At 41.4% G+C, this 19,198-nt stretch overlaps 2 protein-coding genes across 6 annotated transcripts in view; one reads left to right on the top strand and one right to left on the bottom strand.

Annotated features, from left to right (window-relative positions):
* The window catches only part of LOC135501482 (receptor-type tyrosine-protein phosphatase F-like), a 43,637-nt gene extending 39,763 nt beyond the window's left edge, over nucleotides 1–3,874 (bottom strand). For both annotated transcript variants that reach the window (XM_064793615.1, XM_064793617.1), the window contains exon 1: nucleotides 3,795–3,874. The gene's annotated coding sequence lies outside the window, so the exon portion shown is untranslated. The remainder of the gene's footprint in view (nucleotides 1–3,794) is intronic.
* A 69-nt stretch (nucleotides 3,875–3,943) lies between these two features.
* Nucleotides 3,944–17,902, top strand: LOC135501483 (deleted in malignant brain tumors 1 protein-like). 4 transcript variants are annotated; one of them, XM_064793620.1, is made up of 11 exons: nucleotides 3,944–4,070; nucleotides 6,021–6,142; nucleotides 6,908–7,049; nucleotides 8,146–8,396; nucleotides 8,957–9,107; nucleotides 10,862–11,055; nucleotides 11,712–11,911; nucleotides 12,783–13,009; nucleotides 13,451–13,597; nucleotides 15,030–15,325; nucleotides 15,977–17,902. In XM_064793620.1, the coding sequence occupies exons 2-11, from the start codon at nucleotides 6,043–6,045 to the stop codon at nucleotides 16,312–16,314; spliced, it is 2,046 nt and encodes a 681-aa protein (XP_064649690.1). In that variant the 5' UTR covers nucleotides 3,944–4,070; nucleotides 6,021–6,042; the 3' UTR covers nucleotides 16,315–17,902. The 4 variants fall into 4 exon arrangements, with proteins under 4 accessions (XP_064649690.1, XP_064649689.1, XP_064649691.1 ...); XM_064793619.1 differs by lacking the exon at nucleotides 3,944–4,070 and adding an exon at nucleotides 4,113–4,319; XM_064793621.1 differs by lacking the exon at nucleotides 3,944–4,070 and adding an exon at nucleotides 4,163–4,181.
* Nucleotides 17,903–19,198: the final 1,296 nt, after the last annotated feature.

Genomic DNA, 19,198 nt, shown 5'->3' with positions numbered 1-19,198 from the left:
AGCCTTACCACATTCTCAGCACAGAGTAAGGTTGGGAAGAATATTTTTTGTGACACAAAACCTTGGAATATTACATGCATTGTTCGAGATGTACATACTAATATGACAATTTCATGCCACCCTTTGGCCTGCATGTACAGGGTGATCCAAAAACTTGCAGCCGGTTTGAAACGTTGTGCGAAGTTCATTCATCCATTTATTGGAGAATGCACCAGATCTAGACCTGATAGTCCGGGAGCTGAGCGACATTTATCCAACATGCAGGCTACAAATGATGTGTTGTGGGATAGAGTACGCCTGCCTGACCATAGAATCCCAATTCTTAAGTTATTTTCAATGGTGGGTGTAGGAGATAGAGGGGTTAGAATATCAATGACTTCATCATTGGACAACGTAAAGCCCTGTACAAGAGCACAAACATCAATGTACACGTAAATCTTGAACGGTTTGATTTAGACCTCATTGTATTACCAAGAGATAGAAACATGGGGCCTCTGAGTGAGATAAGCATGCTTTCAAAAGCCTCCTTTTGACATGTTATAGGAAATGAGATTTTAGATTATTTTCTTTTGGAAATCAAGGCAAAATACAGAAACAAGTCATTTCCGAACACACTGCCACTTAAAAACAAATAAAAGCATACTTATCTCACTCCGAGGGTATGGGTTGCATTTTTCGGTCACCCTGTATGTTACTGTATCTAAACTCTCCCTCGTAAGAATAAACGCCAATTTAGAAGTGTGGCGTGAATAACTTGCACCACTGACAGTGGGTGAGGTCAAGTCTCGAGTAAAGTAAAGGTAACCCTGAGATTTTTACCCTAGGGTAAAGATAACCCCCAGTATACCCGATATTTGACTTCTCAACCGGGGTAAAGTTTACTTTAGGTTTACCTAGAGTAAACTCTGGATTTGTGCAAAGTTTTACTCAAATTATACCCCAGGGTTTACTCAACCCAAGCAGAGCCGCCATCTTTGATAAAACTGAATTGAATAATGCATTAGGGTAAACTTAAACTCCTAGGAGTTAACTCTGAGTTTACTTGGGAAGAAGTCAAGTCTTGAGTAAAGTTCTGTAGGGTGAAAAGTTGTCAGCCATGTTTTTTATGCCTGTCCTAGTAGCTCTTGCCGACCAAGAAAGACGAGAAAACTTCACCAGGAGGCCGGCTTTTAGCGAAGAGCCTGTACACCGGCACTTGCGACTGACAGATGAACAGTTTGATGGCATTTCCCAGGAGTACCATGACTGGAGGATTCTTTACCATGTTCTCTACAACAGTTCCTGCTATAATCAAAGAGAGCACCCACATCATTGAAAAAGTCAGTAAGTGTCTGGTGCCTCTTCGCTAGCTTGAACTTGTTATGGTTCTCCCTGAGGTAATTCAAACTGGACAGCATCTTTTCTTCAGTCCAACGAAATCTCTTTTTCCCCTTATCCATCTTCAAATAAATCTATTGAGTATTGTAGACAGCTCTGTGTGAAGGCTGAAGCATGAAACTGGTATACTGCATGTAGCCTACTAATACATAGATTCTCAGATTCAGGATTCATGGAATCTGTTCCTGGTAAGGCAATTACTGGGAATTACTCCAGGGTTATATCAGGGTTAACTTTGAGTATACTCTGGGTTAACTTTGAGTATACTCAGAGTTTACTCAGAGTTAACCTGAACCTGGGGTAAAGAGTTCATGTTAACTAAAAGTAAACTCAACTTTTACTCAATCCAATTTTACTCGAGACTTGACCTCACCCACTGTGACCACAAAGAACTACGCACTTCGTTGACGTTGTTCGTACGGATTGCGAAACCCGCCTAATGTCTATTAGTTTACGAAAACTCGCACTGGTATTCTTATCTCGTTCTTTACCTATGCTATTATTATCGTTGGCTTTAATTAGTTGTTTCCATATACTAGCGCGAGTAACATTGCAGCTGATCAGGTAATAGGCAGGTTTTGCAAACTTACATTTTACGTTTACGTTTACGATTACGATTTGACGTCATCCTGACTCAAAATTTGCCGTCGGCAGAGGACTCGACGTAATGACGTCATCGACTGACGGGAGGCTTGGCATACGGCTGAAAATCCTTTGAGCTATCACCCAAGTTTAACCACCGCTAAATTATATTTATGCGCCATGCATTCCTCTTGGAATAATGGGACCGTCACCGTATAGGTAATATTTATACTCACATAAGAGTCTCTAAAATTCCAATTGAATCCGTTTACCACAAGCTATAAGGCTGGGCTTTGACTAAATCATAATTTCACTTAAGCGTAGCAAGCAATTTATGCGTAAAAAAATCCCGTAGGGGCTCTTAGAAAACGTAATCGTTAACGGAAAACGTTAACTTGCGAAACCTCACTATTGTTTGAAAGTTACGCACATGAAAGAATGATACGGCTGGGTCTCGGGCAGATGTGCCAACACATATCCTCGAGCACTTTCACTTCAGCTGTGTCTGTTCAAGCGCGGACTTTTCTTTGTTTAAGGAATTGAACCCGAGGCGGAGGACCAAGACACTCGAGGGTGGAGCTAAAATACAGTCCAAACCCGAGCCGACAGGCGAGGGTTTGGACGAAATTTTAGCTCCACCCGAGAGTGTCTTGGTAACTCAACCAAGGTCCGAAGCCGAGGGTTCAATTTCTATTCTAAAATACCTCAAACTTAAAACGATAGGCCACGAAAATAACTTGAATATGTGCGAATTTGGCAAATTCCATCCATCGCCGGCCCGGCCGGAGCGCCGGTAGCGCCGTTGTTTACATTATGTTACGGCAACGTTACAGAAAATGAGACATGTACATTTTGTACAGCGCGCATAGGAAGTCCGCATCGGCTCGCTCAAGTGATGCTAAAATCCGCGCAAATGGGATATTTGGAGCGTTTTTCTCGGCAAATATGTGTAGTGCTCATTAAAAAACTGAGGGTGGTTGATGCTTCCTTGACTGATTTGTGTTTGAAGCAGTGTTTTCAGAGCCTCAAACTTCTGAAGTGAGCTGAAATTCCATTGACGTGACGTGTGCATGGTTTCCACATTTTAGTGCAACCCGAGGGAACTTTGGTAGAGCATCTTGGTTGGAAGAGACTAGAGAAGCAGGTCCAGGACAGATTGCCGCGAAAATTTATAAATAGTTCGGGAAACTTATAACATCCTCTTGCAGCATCCTCTTGCAAACAGGGCCTACTCCTTACGCATCTTTCTGATTGAGGGAGTAAACATATCGAGGCCACATATCGAGTGATCGATGGCCGGATTTGTCAGGATGTCAAACCAGCTTCCCAAACTATTTATAAATTTTCGCTGCAATCTGTCCTGGACCTGCTTCTCTAGCCTCTTCCATCTTGGTTGCGTGTCCAAAACACTCCGCACTCAGAACGAGGCTTATGCATTTTCCATTTAAAGGTTGACTTTACGGTACCAAGGTATTTTAGAATTATAAACTACACGAGGGGTAGGGGATATTTTCGTGCGAAAGAAAAATCACACTCGCCTGATTTTCTTTCTCAATCGAGATTATTAGAGGCTCTAATTAGAATGTCTTACCCAACACGAACTAATCATCTGATACATGTACCTGGTGATGTTAGAAGGAAAATACCAACGTTGCGTTGCAGCCTACTGTCTAAAGGGCCAGGTTTGTCTAAGCCCAAACTATCATAGCTACCATTAACCATACCAATCAGTAAAATCCATTAAGGTGAACAGCATGAATGAAACGCATGTAACTGCTGCATCTACTAATACTATGGCGATAGGTGAATGTGCAGGTAAAATACGATAAACCTACCTTAGACCAAGACATATTCAACCTGAGGTGATATCATGCCAGAAATTCTCTATTGGTGACAGGCCATTATATTATAGTCTCTCGCTTTACATTGAATATATGACCCAGATCTATGTTGTGAACGGCATGTTTTCCATATATGAGATATGCGCCATTGAAGTGCGTCCATTGGTTATCACCGCTTTGTTTATGTTGTCGCTATGGCTACGTTGATCAATTTGTATCAGGCGTGAAACCGCGATGACTCGTGTGTGAAAGGCTGTTTACATTCTGGAGGTAGGTTGGGTTGAGTTTTTACTATTATAGGTTTCAAACAAGACAGGTACAAGGCGTTGGCTGATTCGTCATTCGGAATTCGGAGATAGCCTATGCGTGATATATGCTGTGGTAAACTATTTCTAATTGATACTTACATATGATGTGTATTTTGATATTGATTGGCATGGTTTAGCGTCACATGTCAGTGGCATAGCATGCATTGAAGATAGAAGTGACAGTTGTGCTAAATATTTCGTCAAGTTAAAGGTAAGTCAATCGAAAAAGGGAAAATTTGGTGCAGCGACGTATTTCATATCCCCCCCCCCCCCCCCCCCAACACACCTCACCATAGTTCGTTTATAGAAGGTAATGCAATTGAGACATACATTGGCGAGTAGACATTTTTACACTCAACCACACTTTCAGCCCTTGTATTGTATTAATAAGCCCCCCTCTTAGGAGGGGCTCTTAAGATACACGTGTGTGCGGGAGTATATAGTGAATGATTAGAAATAAAGAGAGTAACAACTGTATATCCTACAAACAATTTTTTTTGGTATTTTTCTGAATTAACTCCGTTGAGTTTACCGATTTCTCCGCGATCTTCCGGTGGTGGTTGCTATCCCATTGGTTGAAATTAAGTTAACTTAAATTTAAATCTTCATGGGAATTCGCTACATCATATGCCTAAGAAATTGGCCAATTATATTAATATTTTTATTAGAGAAATATCCGTCCTAAATAATGACAGAAAAGGGTGGTTTATTTCAATTTTGTGTCGACATGGTCGAGGTCACGTGACATAAAAACAAAACAATCGCACACACCCGTCCAAAAAAGGCACTTTAAGAAAAATAAATACGTTTTCCAGCTTAAAACCACACTGACGACTAAGTTATATTGGTCTACTGCCCAAATCTGAAGTATCAAAATGAATCACAAACTAGAACTAGCTCTATTTAGCTATAGTTGCGTGAAAATTTCGGGTGAGCGACGTACATTCTGTACCCTAGCGGCCAATAAATAAACTACTTTCAGCCGTCTGCTCCGGTCTCGTTAGGGAGTTTTTCCCAAATGTACGCGATGATGACGTGCCCCATTAACAGGACGTGACATCTATTTTAAAATGCGTTTCCAAAGTGAATGCATGAGGACAATCCATTTAAGTGTCGTATATCACTGGAAACGCCCGATTCCCGTGAATAAGGACAATCACAATGTATTACATTACCAAAACAAAAATGTGTCGGAAGGAACTATATGGATGGTCCCATCGCACCCCCCCCCCTCCAGCAGTATGACACAGAAGGGCTAGTTGACTGTCCAACGGGGGGGGGGGGGGGTTTAGGGGGAGCATCCCCCAACGCACTGGTAAAAACCTATGTCGACGGAGGGGGGTTTGGGGGGTGTCCCCCCATTGTAACAGCTGTAGTTGTTAGAGCTTGCACTTAACATATGCTCGTAGGGGGGTTCGGGGGAGCTCCCCCGACCTAAAGGGGGGCTCACTAAGTCCTTATCTTTACATATTAAGTTGGATTTCGCGCACGTTCCAATTGCATTGACCATGGGCAGAGGTAATAGTGGCGTTTGGCCTACACTGGTTGCATCTCTCCAGTGTCGTTTGTTACGGGCTCCGTTTCGGCCGCAAAATTCCTCAGAACAATTTCACATACACATAATTTCTTTCTCGGTGCACTCTGAAGCCCTTTTCATGAAACCAATACATACACCTAACAATGACGATATGTAAGCTACATACATACGTAGGCCTAAATTATGATCGCAGCAATATAGTGGGACAACGTATCCTGAAGTTGGTAGGTTTGCAATACAATGCTACATTCTAGCACTCTGTCGTCGAGTGGTGTAATCGTCACATGAAGAGAATGGTTTAGTAATTGTAGTTAATTGCCCCCCCCCCCCCATGGTCAAGGATATCGAGTATTCTAAAAATTCCATTTCTTTCAGAACATATCACTAATCCGTCCAAATGAGCATCTCCACCCCACCTGCTAAGATGGGATTAATGATATCGTTGCACCTCTTCCTTTTTCTGCTGGCGTTTTCTCACGTGAAAGCTCAGACACTAGGTAAGCTCGACAGAGAAGCGATTTTCGTCACAGCGGGGTCAGATTCGAACAAAATACGTTAGCTAATACATAAATGTCATCGCTGCTACAATTTTGTTTATTGCAAATTGCAGCGATGAATACGGCACTTCAGTTCGCTATGAAATACTGAGTGGATTTTCTCCGCGCACTGAAGGCATGAAGCCAGTTATATCGGGATTGCGAAATGTTTTCATGGTATATACTAAGTGATTTGATCCGATTGACAAAACAACGAAACCCCTTAAATTGCCCCAGAAATCCATTCAAATTCATCCAAAATCACGGACCGTGCAACAGGGACGGGCTTTTATATCCCCGTCCTCGCAGAGAATGTGCGCAAAGCAAACACACAGTAGAATGTTCACTGTTTAATGCGATATCGACAACAGTGAAATGCTCTACTGTTGTATAGTAGAGAGTACGTTGCGTCCTCTTGATAACTTAGCAGAGTTTATTTTGATAAAATTGTGCGAAAGATAGATATGAAAAAATTATCGCATGACCTGAGAATGCAATACTATACAAAGGTTCACTGAAATATCTGTATTGCACGAGCTTGCCGGATTTGCGGTTTTATAGGCATTGATAGGTGTACGGTATCTGCATGTATATTTGCCCCGTTCAGTTGTCCAATTATATGACTTCTTAATCTTTAGTCCCCATGTTCAATACTGGTTTCATCTGATCGACACACCTTAAATATGAATCTTTAGTCACATTTTTGTTGCTTTTTGTTTGTTCAAGGTGACGTGAAATTCAGTGGAACTGGCTCATCTATAAGCACAGGGCGCGTTGAGCTATACTGGGATAACACATGGAATACAATATGTATAGCCGTCACGGACCAGCACGTTGGCGACGTCATCTGTAAGCAACTCGGATTCAGGTAAATAGTTTCAGTAATCTGAGGCTTTCATGTCTAACATCAGAAATGTCGATTTCATGCAGCCAATTATGGTTTCAACAACTACAGATGTTGTGTCATTTAAAAGAAATCGGTTCCGGTTATTTAAATTGGATCCATTTTCGAGTTCCAAAATTAGCTGTCAGATGGAGCCAGAAAGACGCCATTCTCATATATTCAATCTTTGTGTATGAAGGTTGGGTTGAATAAAAACTCGTTGTAGTAAAATCTTGATATTGTTGGCATGAAGATGAAATGAAAACTTCGACTTGTCCCTTTGTAGTTTATCTTGATCTTTCTTTAAACATCTAGACACATTGTTAAATGTTCCGATAAATGAAGATAATCGTGTGATTCCTTTAGTTAATGCAAATTTTTAAACTTCATTGCTTTTAATATTACTCAACATTGGAATTATGTAATTGAAGAGCTGGCAATTACCCCGAACCTACTAGTAATTTTCGGAAGATGCTGCAACGTCGTATTTTATATACGTCAGATTGGGGAATAACTCGCCGTCTAACGATATTCTGGCGACTCAATCATTATGCATCGAATGGCCTGTATAATATATTCTAAAGGCCGGTTTACACATGCAACTTTTTAGGAGAAACACATAGAAACTAAGAGAAACTTGACTTGACAGGCTATGTAATATGAACCATGAAACCTAAAAGTTTCTTCATGTTGCATGTGTGAACTGGTCAAGAAAAATGAAGAAACATGATGAAACCCCTTTCTTGAAACCTTGTGAAACTAGGAGAAACATGAAACAATTTACGAACATGCTCGTAAATTCTTGACAGGTTTTATCAAGTTTCTACAAGTGTCGATTACATTTTAACTCTGTGGCCAATCAGACTGTGATAAAAAGTCATGTGATTTTTACTCCATATCCAAAATGGCAAAATGGCTAAAAGTGACAATTCAAATGCATATGAGTGTTTCATAGTGTTTCACTGAGTAAACGTCAAAGGTAAGGTTTCTCGATGTTTCATGTTACTCAATGTTTCATAGTGTTTCATTGGAAAAAGTTGCATGTGTAAAGCGGCCTTAATGATGAGCACCTACCTTGCAGTCCTGCGTCGTCAGATTATCTGAAGCAGAACAACGCTTTCCTGCCAGTTCCGGGCGCAAGCATTCGCCAGAAAAATGTGAAGTGCGATGGCAGCGAGGCCTCGATAACGACGTGTGCTGTTGTGAATGCTGATGCGTCCCTGTGCCCCAGTGACCACAGTAGCGACATGCTGTTGCTGTGTAAGGGAAGTAAACCAGGTGTTATTACCACCACTAAGAAGCCAGATATGGCAACACTGCCACCGGTCACATGTAAGTCCATATCGCCTGTCCGTTTCCTTGTACTGTGTGAGAATTTAAGACAGAATCCTTAAGCGTATTAAATAATGACATCGATTTATCTTGTTGGATACTACACGGGACTCAAACCCATCACTGTACGCTTGCATACCTGGCATTTGCCTCAAGAAAGTGATCTCTTTGGCCCTTCACAGTTCTTCAGTGTCCCTTGTACATTTTCGTTGGCTGTGAAAATGCACCATTAATACCTATAGCATAGTGAAATTTCTTTACGTAAAAAGCATTATCGATGTAATAACACTTATAAGGTGTTGTCGATTTCGCAGCACATCATTTGTTGCGTGGCGTGGACGTGACTTTGATAAGTTGAGAATAGGGAGTTTCCGCAAAGCCCCCGAAACGTCTACGTGAATGTCTATCTCATTGCTCGTCTTAGTTTTCAGGAGGTTAAACAATGAGATAGGCGTTCAAGTAGGCGTTTTGGGGGGGGGGGGGGGTTGCGAAAACTCCCTGTTGGTCGTCACATTCCTCCCCAATATGAATACGTTTTGATATGCCCCTGTATCTTCCAGGCGACACTGCAAATACTGTTATCAAACTAGAGGGCGGCACATCAACTGAGGGTCGAGTCATGATAAAATACAATACACAATGGGGCGCCATCTGTGATGACGGCTGGGGCCTAAACGATGCCAAAGTTGTTTGCAACATGCTGTGTCAGACGTGAGTGTTTTCAATAATAGCAGATTCCGCAAGCCTTACGGTGAAGTACAAAATAAATATAAGTATATATACTATATTCATGTATATGTGTCAAAACGCATGAAGAAACCATGTCCGAGACATTACCTCCATCCTTAACCATAACCAAATATCTTATCCTTGCTTCTAACCACGACCCATACACTGAGCCTATCCTAAATTAAATGGCCGGGTCTATTTGGCAAGCCGCTCGCCGAACATGCATCTTTTTTTGTCCTGTTTCGAGAGCCGCTTGCCAAGCAGCACTAAAAAGCCACCCTGTTTGGCGAGCTGGAGACTTTACTTTATTATTAATGCGTTCAGCTCTCCATTCAGGACAAGAAAAAGTCGCTGTTTGGTAAGCCGGGCTTGCCAAGTAGTCACTTCCAAATTAAATTAGATATAGATTCGCATATCTGTAACATCATCTCCGTCATTTTTGATATATTTCTTCAGAAAAATTTGGACTTGGTTTTGGGGGAACATAGAACCCGCGAAAAATATGATCTGGGGAAAACAGAACCTGGGCAACAGAGAACCCTGGCATGAGAAAACTACTCTCTCCATCTATTGAAGACGTTAGTCGTTATGGGGCATTTTAGGTTGTAAATGCGTGCGTACCCGGTAAGACGCCAGTATGGCCGGTGCGCTCCGTCTTCGGTCAGGTTTTATATCGGAGTTTCCGTCTCCTAGTCTGGTTGCCATAACCCGGATGAAGAGCCCAGACTACCCGGTTACTCCTAGGTGACCAGTCACATGTGTGTCTAGTTACCTGGGAGACATAGTTTCTGCTAGGCAATGCTAGGAGAAAGCTAGTCGGCCGTTGACCCTATGACGAGCTCATCCGCCCTGAGTGACAAGTAACCTTGATTTCTAGTCACCCACCTGAAACAGGTGGCACTGGATTACAGGGCTACCAGTGGCAGGTAGCCAGCCTGACCTGACCCCAGTTAGTCGTTATAAAATCGTTTATTTTTTTAGAATGTCCCCTGTACTAAATCGTATCTATTTGAATATCCGATCTTGAAGTCAGTCTAATATTCAAAGCAATACAAGAAGATGTCTGTCATGTCCGGAAAAATAATCCCGTTTCAGGGCTTTTTACTTAATCTCGCATTTTAGCTTGCAAGTGCGATAAATATGTGTTGAGATTTTGAAGTAATGGTGGAAAAGTAATCCATTAGATGCTATTATCCCATGCATGCGCAGCAACTATATTTTTGTAAAGTACAAACATAGCCATTAATTAAGTTAACACCAGCGTTAGTTGCAAAATTTGTTTTGAACAGCCAGGCCCTTGTATCACAATTAAACCGTGCTTTTAACCATTTGTTATCATTTTCAACCTGGCGAAAATGCGTGCTTACTGATGCATTTTTGATAGTCCGCTGGCCAATTCAAACGCCTCTGCGAACAATTAATTACCTTTGAGTTGATGTCGTTATCTTCGCCTTCAAAAGGCAACGACATCCGACAAGAAATACCCCAAACCCTCTGGTGGTCCAAAATCGTCCTCGAAGCGTTATTTTTCAACCAAATCAAACTTTTTTTCGGATTACATAAAAAAGTTTTTACGCGAACTGTCTAGTCCGCACAATATTGTTCCTTTAGCGAATAAAATCCCAAGTAGTGCTGTTTCAGGGGAGTATAATTACTGTTAGACTGTTGCATATAAAGCATATTTGATAGCATGCATTATGTATATTCATTTACATGTACATGTACATTATTTCTAGATCTTCCCAAGCGATGGCCCTCATTGGCCAGTACACATCTGGCGTTAACAGGATCTGGCTCACGAACCTTCAGTGTAACGGCTCAGAGAAAAGCATCACAGATTGCCCTCATCCTGGCTGGGGTAACCATAATTGTAAAATGACCGAAGCTGCAGCTGTTCGGTGCTCAGCACCTACTGAAGCACCACCCGAGTGTAAGTCAATTAAATTCCATCAGGCTATTTTATCACTTATTGGTCCTAACACTCCTAGATCGAAACTACACCGTTGCATAATTATACTACAACAGTGTGTTTCTAAAAAGTTCCTGCTTTTTTTCAAGACATGTTTTGTGACTAACGCTAACGTTAAAGGGAACTGGAACCGCCGAGCGATTTATTCAACTTTTCGACTTTCACCGCCCGAGAAAGTCAAACTTCCAACTTCCTATTCGAGTTCAGATTTGTAGCTCCGCCCCCAGTACCCGAGCATGCGCAGTTTTGTTATTATTGAGAATCATGTGAGAATCACGTGAGTCATGCAATCTTTCATTCATTAGTTTTCGTAGTAAATTCCATAGTAGTGACGTCACTCAATGATTGACAGCTAGGCGCCATGTTTCATTCATGCCTCGTTCTGATTACCCGATACGCGGGAAATGAAAACGAGGTCATACGAACTGGCTTGGCGGTTTCAGTTCCCTTTAACTTAACTAGATGTTTTCTCCTTCATCGGTAAATTCAATAAGATCTTACGCCAGCGTAAGCAAGAGAACCTGTTTGAACAGCCCGGCGCTGGTCATAATAAAGTGTGTGTTTTTTTCCCGCTACGCCATAATGTTTTATCGTTGAATTAAATGTTCATCATTCAGATCCACAGCCAACGATAAAGTGTTCCATCAGCAGCATGGTTGCCAGTTTCAGTATCAAGAACTTTCCGACCGTGAAGCCGGTGAATATCCGCCTGCTGAGTCCCATGGCCGGCTGTGGCTTCACATCGAAATGGCATGACGCAACCGAAACCTCCATCGATGTTACTGTTCCTCTCAACAACTGCGGGACAGTCATGAAGGTGAGACCATAAGCTGATGTTTCACACGCTTCGTGTAAAGGATTGTGTAACCAAACATACTATGTTTAGAATCAGTCGAAAGGAGTAACCTTCTCTTTCGCAAATGTCCCCATGGAAAATTGTCCGACCCTCTTCTATTCTGACGTAGGCCTATTATGGTTTATGAAGACAGTCACCCAATAACGTTACTCTACAGACAAAAGTTTATTTCAAACTCGTATTTCTCAGTTTGGAGATATTTTTGAGCGGTTTTGTCCAAAATGTACATGCAATATACGCGCGACGTATTACAATACTAAGCCAGCTCTCAACTCAAACTGTATGTACTAGTTGTTGTCTTTTAGAGTATATCCGGTATCATAAGCCTGAACATTTTTAATAACCGTTTAGATCAGCAGCATATTACATGTGTGTACATGTATTTGAGCATAAAAATGTGTGCATTTGATACATCATCCAAAAGTTTAGGTCGTTGTCCGAACATTGGTCTCTGCTATAGGCAAATTGTCAATACATACAATGCACTTTACCTATGCAATGACAATGCTTTTTTGTCATCATTGAGCATTTGGTTGTGGATGTTGCATGAGTGACGGGAAGGACCAATACGTTTAGATTTGAAGGCAATACGGAGTTTTCGCAAACGTCAATGCGAACGCCTATCCCATTGTTCGACAAAGTTATCGGGAGGTCGAACAATGGGATAGGCGTTCACGTTGGCGTTTCGGGGTATTTGCGAAAACTCCCTTATGGTAAATGAAGTATAACGAGTAACATGTAGCTCCTGGAAAACGGTATATGATACATACGGGTATCTGCGTTTATTGTTATTTAGAAAAAATATTTCATATTAATAAAACTTTCTTCGCAGACGAACGATACGGATGTGGTCTATAGCAACACCTTGGTACAGGAGGTCCCGGATGTAGGTCAAGTAGTCTCACGCATCCAGGAGTATCGGGTTCCGATTGGATGCGTGACCCCAAGAACAGTAACTGTCCCGCCAAAACCAATCGAACCGTTTGTAATCGAGGTCCCACCGGTATTTGGAGGGCTTACGCTAAAATTCAACTTGACATTTGACAAGAACGGCAAATCGTAAGTTTTTCTACCCTGGATTATGTAAATGAGGTCATTTTGCATGAATAATTCTGTATATTGTGGACTAAAATTTTAAAACATGGTGATTTTTACGATTGGTATGTAACCATATCATTTTATGACATGACTCGAATAGCCTTGGTGATTTCGATATACGATATCGACAAAACAAATACAATAGTTGTGTCTTCATGTCAAATTTAGTGTTGATTTCGACATCATGACAATGTTTATCCTCTTTTAAACGAGGTTATAATCGTCAACTACAAGGAGTAAACTCAGATGGTGAGTGAAAATCTTGGGATGTCTCTTGTTGACTTGATAGTATATTTCAATGCCTTGTCCCAAAGCCGCCATATACCCTGTATAATACTGATTTAGGCTTATCCTGGCCACTCCAACCATTTGTCAAGTACAACATCTTCTCTATCGTTTCAGTCTAGTAAATGGCCAAGTGGCCTTGGGAGACGACTTCAACGTGCAGCTTGACTTGGAGACAGATGATAAAAACCTGAAGATGGTTGTTACTGGTTGTTACGCCCAGGCAGGGCAGACGGCGGCTGTGCATCAGCTCATTACGAATAAGTAAGCACGCAACGTTTCGCCATGTTGGCCAGACTTCAATATCTACCAAATTGACAACATTACATGTATATATTTATTTATTAGTTCCCAGCGTAAAAAGACAATTGGAAATGTGATAAATTGGCTCACCAGTTCTGTTAGCCGGTAAGGAAGTAGAAATCCCCCCCTAGAAAAAGTTATGTGTTCACTAGTAGGAGGCATTTTCCGACTTCATGGCGGTTTCTCTCACTTTTCTGATTTATCCGACAAAAAGTTTGACATTGTCGGACTTCTCTAGGAAAAGTCGGAAAATGTCGGACTTTAATCGGATGAATCAGGAAATAGTGATAGAAACTGTTAAGAAGTCGGTAGAAGCCTCCGACTAGTGTACGTTTATTGCATCCATACGAATTTTAGCAATGGTTCTATATATAGATGAAATGAATGTCACTATCTCAGGAATTAAACACGCACTGGGTCCCGTTTTCCAGACATTTTCTTTTTGGACAGTTCTGGCTTTACACCCGTCCGGTGTTTTAGAAATAAATTGGTACACTCGGGGATGTGTCGGTTATTTAAACGGTGAACCGATGGGTCGTTGAGAAGGTCTTTTGAAAACAATTTAGTGCATTCAGAAAACCTTGGCTCGTTTGGCCGGTGAACAGGTTAATCGGTTTGTCTGTGCAGATGATGTCTCAGTCGCTCCCTGGTAAGCCTTTATGATCGCCAACAGTTGTTAGAAAGCATAGATATACCAGTATTACTGCTTTGTGCAGGAGAAAACATGACTTAATGAGTCAATGATGATGGTCGAAGTTACCTCTGCATTGATCTGCAGCTTATCTCATTTGACGTGATATGAAACTGCCAGAGGCCGTATTTATTTCTCATTAATAGATTAGGGGTTTTTGCGCGACTAGCCATGCCGGAGGCTAGATGCCTGACTTTACTGAATCAAAAGCGATCACGGTCATTTGGGCTTGCTTTCTTTGTCTGTCTATCATCATGACAGATTATGACGCCATGTGAAAGCACTCTACTGTAAATAATCTATGGTTATGACGCCACGTGAAAGCGCTCTACTGTAAATATAAATCTAAAACCTCGAATACAAGGAATGAGCCAATAAGTCAGATTTTTTTTATTGATGGCATGGGCCAATGGATTCACATGTGTTATAATCACGCTCTGATCTTGGCTGATATTGACAGTGAAACGAAATCAACATCGCCGGTTATGGTAGGCCCATTTCTTCTAATAAAAGAGACCCATTGTGTCGTTTCTTTAGAATTGATATTGAGGTTTAAGAATCCCTCCTCCATTTTAATGAATGGTGCGAAGCCTCATTCGTTGTATTCGAGGTTTTAGAGTATGTAAAAAAACTGCAGACCATTAACATAATTTGTGTATTTTCTTTCCTAAGACAAAATTACATTATGTTATTCATTTGCAGATGCCCAAAAGATAACACTGTCGTTTTCCAACCAATCAATGCAACAAGCTTCTCATTTAACATGAAGGCTTTCCAGTTTTTAAACTACCCAAATGAACAGATCTACTACCACTGCACAGCACACGTGTGTGCCGCTGATTCCAAGACAAGCCAATGCGATCAGACATGTGGAGCGCGTAGGCGTAAACGTGACGTCACTTCCCGCACGGCGCAGCCAAGTACGTCACGTGTTGTTGTATCGGAGGGTTTGACTGTAACGAGGCCGGGAGGTGATGACTGGCTAATAGTAACACAAGGTAAGACTACGGTACTGTCGATCCGCGTTGTTTGACGGATCCTGACGGGGTATTGTGACCGGCAGCAATATTGGTATAAATTATGCTTGAGAGGAATTTATCACTCTCTTGCTTTGTTTTTGCACACGATTGGCACTATGTACTCAATCGATGCGCATGCAGTGTCTGTGTACACATATCGGACCAAATGTTGTCTTTGGAGAAGGATTAATGGCCCGTAATCTACTGGGATATACATCACCTGTTAGCAACAGTTGGCGTAAAGCATGGACGTAGACATTCTACTCGCATTTCTAGAGTGGGAAGAAGAGTGACTGTGCAAAACAATGCAAGATAGAAATTGATTAAAGGCACCAGTACGTATACTGCGCGTGCCCCTACCTTCGGTATCAGCTCAGCCAAAGAAGCTGTCTGCAGGACAAGGACTTCCCGATAAATTCATGATAATACCTGGGAGGGGCGGGATGGGGGGTATCACCCACGAGGCATTATATTATGACATTATACGTGTTTACGTCTTTTTTCTCAGTTGTCCACTTAATCACAAACGCATTTTATTCAAAAGAATCATGCATTAAAAACATATTCATGTCATTTTCAATTGGGGGAAAAGAATATTTACCAAAACACGAGTTTTATTTTTTTTTTTAGGCGAAATCATTCGTTATGTGAAAAAGTCTCAGCAACAGACCAGCACCGTCCCTCAGCGGAATCCGAACACTAGTGCTGTAACAGAACAGACAAACGACTTCGCTTCAGAGACCTCGAAACCGTCCACTCCCGTCCCTAATCCACTGGAAGCATCAGCTGACGTTCAGGAGACTACAACTAACGGCAAATCTGGCTCAGCCGGGATGATTAAAGACAATGTGATCGCAGTTAAAGTGCCTGGGAGCGAAGCTAATAATGCAGCCTCGATCTCCATCCTCTCTTTGTTTTCATTGGTTGCTTCTGTTGTTGCCATAGCAATGACATATGTTATAAGATAACAATAAAAAAAATATGTTAGCTATGGTCTCATTAGGGATTTTTTATATTCATGCGCGGCCAACCCCTTGATCAACCGTATTTCCTAATAAATCATTGATTTCTTGGTCATTAGGGTATGCCAGTGTTGATTTAGCAGTTGTTTTGGCAAAAACATGTTATTTGGGGTTTCTGAAACCTAGAGCGCTGCTCAAAAGGCTGCTTACAAGAAACACTGCATTTTACTGCTGTTGCCGAAGTATGTGTACACTGAACTTCGGATGTGCGTCGGGCCTGTTTTGATATGTCGTCCAATGCCAGTTTGTGCGTTTTTTGCTGATTTGTGAAAAAATTCAAATCATCTCAAACATTCAATGGTTGACCCTCGACTTTTTTAATTTTTGTGTAGGGTAATTAAACAACTGTCTTTCACGGGAAAATTTATCCAGGAAGAAATGTACAATTTTTGCTTTTTTCCGTGACACTACGGCCCAATTGGCAATATTATCATTTGGGATGATGAGGAGAGCTAGGAGCCAATGTGGCGCTTATGATTTATTTAAAGAAATAAAACACTGGATTTAACATCCTGCAGAAAATGACGAATCAGGCGTTTCCAGTGATATACGACAGAAACGGGTTGTCCTCATGCAATCGCATTGGAAACGCATTTCAAAATAGATGTTACGTCCTGTTAACGGGGTACGTACATTCGGGAAAAACTCCCTAAGGAGACATATCTACTGTTTAATCTTATATAGTTTCTATGCGTAGTAAATGAGAAGAAAGGCAGTTCCATTTGTAGAAGTAGGGAGGGGAATACCTTTTTGAGTCCGATTCTGACTGATTTTCGTAACTGCTCCGGTGACGTCTTCGACATACATGGCATACATAATGAAATAACACTTTTCAAATCGACGATCCAAAACTTTATCCATCGATTTGCAGTCGTATGAAGAGGTCATTGGATTCCAAGTGTTCAAGAACGATGCGTGTTTTATTGACCACCCGATATAAATGAATACAATTATGCTCTGACAATGTAGGTGGTGCTGATTCATACATATGTTTGACCTCTGGCTGATGTTCTTCAAACGCAATTCCGTTTTATTGATAAACTAATACAAATAATTTTTCTGTCGCATATGTTGACGATTTGCATTTTTCCAAAGCGCCAAACATATCTCCAAGGATAAGTTAGTGGTAGGCCGTATTGATATCCATGCATGGTAGACTGCTGGGCTATCTCCGTTTTCAGAGAATTTGTTCAGCACTATGTGGACGTCGAATAGTTCCTTTTTCAAAAATGTGTTACTCCTTTGAAAACAATTTCAGATTTAAACCCACTATTTTGTAATATACATGTATGTTCCTTATCATTACATCTGTTTTTCTGTTTCCTCAACTCGTTTAACAAAAGCAGGCGTATTGAATGTTGGTTTTGTTTGTACACAACCTCTCACCAATATTTATAATATATTTTTCGTTCAGAGCTGAATTCTCTGAAAACTGAGGTGGTGTCGACGGTACAAATTGTGATCACTTGATATGTGTATTTATTACTGTACATAGGTCGTTGTGTTTTAGTAATAAACCGTATATTGACAAGTTGATGTTTGTGTAACCTAACCACCACCAATCTCAAGGAGATGCTGATCACGCGTAGATTATGACAATGCAGGTACGAATAGTAAAACTGAAAATTTTTCACAGCTCTTTGAAATAGACTCAAAGCGTGCATCCTGTGTCTGTGTCAGGGGAAGAACACATTTCGCCAAGTGAGAATCATGAGTCGCTTCCTTGGCCGAAAATTCCTTTGCAGAAAGTCATATGGAGACCTCGTCACAGTATCAACCAGAACAAGAACCAGTATTCGAATGATTGCTTCCATCTGGTCGCCAGGCATGCTTCTGAGGTCTCACTAGCTAATGGGGACGCCCCCCCCCCCCCCCCCACCACCAGACGATTATACAGGCGTGGATATTTTCCATGGATTGAATATGAATGTGCCTATTTTGTCAGAAATACTATTTACTTTGACGTCACGATCTTAATTTCCATGTACCGTGGAAGCTTCGGTGATTTTACGAGGGAACGAGTCGCCCTCCGTTTAAGAGTCACACGTTAAGATACGTTTAAACAGCGGGACAGGGTTTGGCCTATTTCTATGAGTGCCAATGCCTCTGGTTTCATTTTGAGCCACATTAGAGTAAGGAAAAGCCGCTGCGACCCTGCATTTTTAGCTCAACTGTCAGGTGAGCTTATACGATACTGCGGCGTCTGGCGTTCGTCGTCGTCCGTCGTCGTCGTCGTCCGTCGTTAACTTTTGACAAAATAGTGGCACGTTTCTTAACCGTTTGACCCAGAAAGTTCATACTTGGTGTGTGGGTACCCCTTGGCAAGACCTTCCTTCAGAAAGAAAATCAGCGCAATTTGACTGGTCTGCCATATAGGGGGGCGGTCTTTGAAAACCTATTTTTGTCATTTTGAAGCTTATGGTTAAAGCTAGAGCGATGCAAATTTTATGGTGGGTGTATCTAATAAAGGTACATTACATATCACACGGGTTTTTGATTTGACTTTCATTTCAAGGTCACAGAGGTCGAACTCTAAAAATTCTTTGATGGTGGCACGTTTCTTTCCCTTTTGGTCATAGACTCTCTAAATTTAATATGTAGACACCTATTATGCATCTCTACATGCTGACACAGATTTAGGTCAGTGTGACCTACTGTTCAGTTATAAGTAGGTCAAGGTTAAAAAAGCCCACTTGCTTAATTCCAGCAGATTGAGGTTTTAGAGGTATGCATGATATAGAGGTTTCGATATCAAATAGATTAGTAACGTTTCACATCACTAGTTGGCGGTATTGGGCAAAAATGTTAGTTGGCATATTGCCAGCAGTTT

Source organism: Lineus longissimus, chromosome 17 (genome assembly GCF_910592395.1).
Source record: "Lineus longissimus chromosome 17, tnLinLong1.2, whole genome shotgun sequence".
In the NCBI taxonomy this organism is placed as follows: domain Eukaryota; kingdom Metazoa; phylum Nemertea; class Pilidiophora; order Heteronemertea; family Lineidae; genus Lineus; species Lineus longissimus.
This window is presented reverse-complemented; position numbering and strand designations above follow the sequence as displayed.